General features: G+C 46.5%; 1 protein-coding gene across 1 annotated transcript; it reads right to left on the minus strand.

The window, feature by feature from the left end:
• Positions 1 to 449: 449 nt before the first annotated feature.
• LOC125944366 (uncharacterized) lies at positions 450 to 5426 on the minus strand. Its single transcript, XM_049664767.1, has 3 exons — positions 5278 to 5426; positions 4142 to 4295; positions 450 to 566 (listed from the first exon to the last, which is right to left on the minus strand). The coding sequence occupies exons 1-3, from the start codon at positions 5424 to 5426 to the stop codon at positions 450 to 452; spliced, it is 420 nt and encodes a 139-aa protein (XP_049520724.1).
• Between the last annotated feature and the right edge of the window lie 574 nt (positions 5427 to 6000).

Consider the following 6000-nt stretch of genomic DNA (forward strand, 5'->3'; position numbering starts at 1 on the left):
CGCATAATTTCAAGCAACAGCTTTCTTTACCCCCTTCTCCCCTCTTTTCGCTAGCTCAGTTTTTTGCTTGCATGTCAGGGAGGCAGAGATAGCACCAAAGTGCTTTTCATTTAGCATACTCTTTCCCTCCAAGTCTCTTTGCGCACGTGGTCTGAGAGGTGTTGTGCTCGGTTTTCTCCATAAGAAAGTATGTCTAGATGTGGAATTGCAACCAGGGTTTCCTCGTGTAACAGGCTGACACTGAATCAACAGTACAATGTTGTCTATTGATGATGTTAATTCACAAGGACACGAGTTTAACGTGCTTCAGAAACTTCTAGCTTTGTTACCTTTACATCGTCACCAGCCTAAAAAGGCTAGCTCAAACAACCATTCGCGTTGTCTAAACACAGTTTCAATGAATGTTCAAGATATATTTTTTTTTACGCAAGGAGATTTTTGTAACTTGCTCACTTCATTTTATCGGCCACGTAGTTCACCCAGCCTGCATTGTAAGGAACGGCGCTGAGCACGATGTACGCAGCCTTGCCAGAGTCCCGCTGCCTCTGAGACATTGCGTCGAGAGTCTGCACAAGAATCAGACAAGCAGCGCAAGAATAAATCACGTTGAAAAAGGCATTTGATTCTGGAGTTTTACATGCCACAACCATGATGATTACCAGAATCGTCGTACTAGGCCACTCCGTAATAATTTTGATCACGCGGTTCATCACCACGCTCCCAATAGTCCAAGTACACTAGTGTAATCGTTTTTTTTTTTCATTTCGCCGCCTTCAAATTCAGACTTTCATGAACTTTAGTTCCGACGTTCTACGCCATAAATGCTATCGCCGGTTACATCTTAAAATTACGGACAAACGCTACCCACAAGAACGCAGTGCAGCTATCCATAACCTCTGAAAGAAAGTCGAGCCAGTAGGCGTCCTCTCAGTGTTATGCACAACTTATATACAACCAATAAGGTTCGCTTATTTCCCTGATGCCGAGCGGTACTGCTGTGAAACACCTGTTTTTATCGTGCAGAATTGCGTTTGTGCCACCGGTTTGCAAGATGAAACATGAATCTCTAGGGTAAATTTTATGGGTGATACTGATATCAGGGACTTGGTACAGCGAGATTTTATTTTCTAATTGAGCCAGAATTTACATTCGCCCAGCCAAGTCGATAAGCTGTGAGTGGACTCTGCCTTGCTCGATTTTCAGAGGTGAAGGGTAAGTGCACTGTGTTTGTTTTACGATGGAGCTGGTTTGTAATTTAAATTGTCACCGACTATAAGCTTCCATTGCGGGTATATCACGTCAGATGGCACTCGCATGCGGACACACGCAAGCACGCATGCGCACACGCGCAAACACACATACACACACACGCAAACGCAGAATGGTCATGCAGATCTTACGCAATGTGGTGATTGATATTATGACAGTGTGTAATGTTGGAAGAAGAGAACTTGGATTCTGGCCTGAAAGACGACAAGATTTGGAACTAACGCTCTTTGGCGCGCGTTGGCTCAGCCATCAAAATATATTTAAATATACCTACGTTTCTTCCCGTAAGATCTTTGGTGGAAGTTCTGGGTAGTATCCTGCGCAAAACTGAACTCCGCAGCGGACGTAACCTAACCGCCAAGTCATCGGAAAGAGAGCCTTCAACCACGGCTCCGTCAACGCCACCGACGGTCATCCTGTCCTATCCCCGCGACCCTGGGATGTTTTCTGGGATCGCCAACGTTGATGTAGAGGACTGGTAGCAGAATTACGAACGGATCAGCGCAAACAACAGCTGGGATATCACGCTTTTGCTGGCGAACCTAATGTTCTGTCTAAAGAAAACTGCACGGGCCTGGTTCGAGACTCACGAAGAAGAGATAACGAGTTGGGATGAGTGCAAGCAGATGCTTGAAGATTTTTTCGGCAAGCCAGTTGACCACCAACGTGCTGTTAGCAAGGATCTTGGGACCCGTGCACAGGCGTCCACTAAATCGTACGTGGCGTATATCTAGGACGTTCTTGCTCTTCGCGAAAGGTAGATGATAGCAAGACAGAGGCAGACAACGTCAGCCACGTTCTAAAAGGCAGCGCGGACGACGCGTTTAACCGTCTGGTTTACAAGAACTTAACGATGCTCAATGTGATCATAAACGAATGTCGCCGCTTGGAACACGCGAAAAGGCGCTGCATATAGGACAGCAGATTACGCGCGTGCCGAAATCCGCTGCTTCGTCGACGTGGGAAGTCTGTATTCCACGTGAGCCCTCTTCCTCTGAGAACATCGTACGTTTATACCGGCGAGAAATAGAAGCAGCATCTCCTGCCGCTCCAGCGACACCGTGTTTTACCGACTTCCGACCGCTCGTGTCCCTCATCCAATCGGTCATTCGTCAATAGTTCGCCAATGTGGGTCTGCCGTTTATCTGCTCCGTGAACCGTCCTGACTTAGCGTTGTCTGCTGGCTCTGTACCCGTTCACCGAGGCCAGTACCATGCCTGCCCGAGCTATCGGAAGCCGGCCGACTGGAACACACACGATGACACACCCATCTGCTTCTACTGCGGATGGGTGGGCCATACCTCTGGCCACTGCCGAAGTTCCTTGCCTGCGCACTCTCGACCAACATTTTCCACCCACCGCCACTCCCCACTGAATCGTCGCCCGCATGCACCCTCTGCAGATTTCGAAGATGCACCTGACAACGCTCGAGCCACTGAGACTGGCTGTTCGCCGTCTCCACACAATCGCCGCTCCTGTTAACCCGAGCTGCGTCGCTCCCCGTCCCCATCTTACAGTCGCCGCTCTCCCACGGGAAACTAACTGGGGCAGCTCCTAGAGGTGACGCTGCTCTAGCACCCCGACCTGAAATTCCTCTGTTGACCCTGCCTACTGATCGGAACCATCTGGACGTGGATGTCGATGGGTTGCCAGTTAAAGAAATAATCGACACTGGCTTTCTGGCCGCCCATTATGCTCTTATTTACTGGTCAGCTGGTGTTTTATAGCTTGATCTGCCTCGTTTCATTGACCCTCCTATTGAAGCTCTAGCTCAGCTTTGCTCGGTGGATTTTATTCGTCTCTCACCTGAAGCAGCAACCTGCATCACTGTTTTAGCCTGTCCACCTGTACGTGATTAAGACTATGTGTTTACTCCAAAAACTTCAGTACTGCTTTCCCACAATGTCTTCTTTCCGCACCATCGTTTTTGTAGTGACCAATCAGAAATGTCTTCCCATGACCAATTTTGGACTGTGCCCTCGAGTACTTCCTCGGGGCATATCTCTTGCCACGTTGTCAGCGTCCCGCGAGTGCCATATTCTCTCTCTATCTGTGGAGCTATCTTTGACTAATGCTCGTTCTGCGCATTCTGCATCTGCTTCGCCTGACGACTTTGCAAAAATGGTTGCGCCGGCACTACCACCTCAACAAGTCGCGGAGCTCTGTGACCTCGTCGCTTCTTGCTCAGAAGTTTTCGAACCTGAACGATCGACCTTAGGGTCAGAAACGTTTCTTCTTGAACCATAATGTGCGAAGCATTCTACAGGTAAATAGTTATGCAGCATCATTTTGGTTTCTGAAATGCGTTACCAGCACTTATTCATGTCGTGCATGTCAGGAATGCATGTCGTTCTTGTCTTGACATTGTCGTGACATTCATGTGATGCATGTCATTATTGTCATGCATATCGTGATATCATCATCATCATCATCAGCCTATATTTATGTCCACTGCAGGACGAAGGCCTCTCCCTGCGATTTCCAATTACCCCTGTCTTGCGCTAGCTGATTCTAACTTGCGCCTGCAAATTTCCAAGCTTCATCACCCCACCTAGGTTTCTGCCGTCCTCGACTGCGCTTCCCTTCTCTTGGTACCCATTCTGTACCTCTGATGGTTCACCGATTATCCGTACTACACATTACATGGCCTGCCCAGCCCATCGATATACGTGATTTATATCGTGATATATATCCAGTTAAAGAAACGACCCCGACGGAATCACGACTGCGAGCCCATACCTAGTGGCCCAAGTCCAGCTTAGTTTGAATAAGACACCCATTAACCTTAGTGACCTGTCATTGCCACTAATCAGCACAAAAGGGACTATCTTGATGAAAAGTAAAAGCATTTTCTTAAATATCCACTTCGCACCTTGAGGCATGAGAAGACATCGTCCATGTAGAATGGCTTGAGTCCGAATACCGGTACATCCAGAATGCCGAAGTGGAAGACTCCGTGCTTCCAAAACACCTCCAAAGGTATGGGGTCAGTCCTAGTCAAGTCCTGAGTCAGGGTGCCACGATACCTAATGAGAGTTGCAAGATAAATGTTTTAGATGAGAGAAGCAACGTGGGGTCACCACGTTTTTAGAAGACATCAATTGATATCCGCGTTCACATTAGCAGCGTATCGCACAACCTAGCGCATCATGGTAAAATAGTATGCAACGACTTTAGCATGTCGTTCATGATCGCTCTGATGACCCCGTCTACAAGAAAGTCGACTAAGTTATGGAGAGAGCATTTTACCGGTAAATGGTGGGTATAAAGTGCAGTATAAGGTAAACGGCTTTCTCATTTTTGCTTTCTCCCCCTGATGCGATGCCCAGCGTTCACATGCACTGCGGTCATCGATCTACTACTGTCGGGCGTAAGAACGCCGCTTACTATAGCGCTTTATCACATTTTTATGGATGCGGCGTGCTATAGATGTGGCGCGATGTGCCATTTATTGTATTCACGTAAGTACTTCTGAAAGTACTCGGCTTCTGAAAGCACTCGGTCTCATTCACGACGCATAGAATCCTCTAGGGCGCTCATGGTGTACCCGAATCTTTGTATTAGGACTCGCTAATTGAAACGACTGCTGTTTTTTTTTTCGGATTTTGCTCCAAACCTTGCCGCCTATCTGTCCGTATCTCATGAGGCATGCGCGCTTCGCGCGAGTTCTCGGGTGTATTTTTAGAGCTAAAAAATTTGCAGTATAGAAAGCCGCTTTCATATGCCGCATTACGTGCAAGAGGCCGCCGTAAAAGGTCAACCATGGCAAGAAACGCGGTCATACTGTTCATGAACTATCCGCGATCCAGCGAGTGTACGTGGTGAAAGTTTTGGAGATGATGAGTGGTGCCTATGTGTAGACATACTACAGGAGCGCACAATTTATCAGTCTGGGTAACCGTAGCAAAAAACTAAATTAGGTGTTATACAGAAGCTGGTCAAAATTGAACGTTATCCTAATGAGCATTATGCGCTTACAGTTTCTCCGTTTCAACAGCGTATACTCACTCGAAGGCAAACCCAACGCCAAATGTTGTCTTGGAGTATTTCGGAATCACTGCCAGGAAATGCTGGAGATCTACGTCAAAATTATCGCTGTCAGCGAGGAAGTTCCGGTCGTTCTTGTAGACGGAGTCAAAGAAGATGAAGTCGCACATCCCATCATTAGGGAACACAGGTAGACGCATTGGTCTTGGCACCGTATGTACACAGAAGTACTTGCGGGTCCATTGGCTTCACTGGAAAAATTCGGGACTGATATTTATGCTTAATATTCACTTGACCAAATAAATAAGTGTACAGAAGCAAAAATATTCAGATAGTGAATTCGCAAAAGTTACCATTCTTAAGCACTCTTTATCGTTGTCTAGACGTCTTCTCTAATAACAGCGCCTAGATCCGCGCCTAGATCACAAATTTGAAGTTCGAACTCTGTTCTCGTGTTCAAATCTGTGAATCACATACACGACTATTTCTTGCCATATACGTCATTGGTAAATTTTACCACATGACGCTGTCTCCGTAATAAAACATGACACATTAGTACAAAAGCTAAATACTCTTCTTACCACCCATAAATAATTGTGTTCCAATTCCAATGTTTACTACTTTCTGTTATATTTTTTGTATACGCTTATGCTCATTGTATGTTTGTATTATTATTGTTGCACTCGAAATGCACATTTTCTTTTCTGTAATCCTCCTGTGTAATGCTCGAAATGAACGTTTAAG

The sequence above is a fragment of the Dermacentor silvarum genome, chromosome 3, assembly GCF_013339745.2.
Source record: "Dermacentor silvarum isolate Dsil-2018 chromosome 3, BIME_Dsil_1.4, whole genome shotgun sequence".
NCBI classification, from domain to species: domain Eukaryota; kingdom Metazoa; phylum Arthropoda; class Arachnida; order Ixodida; family Ixodidae; genus Dermacentor; species Dermacentor silvarum.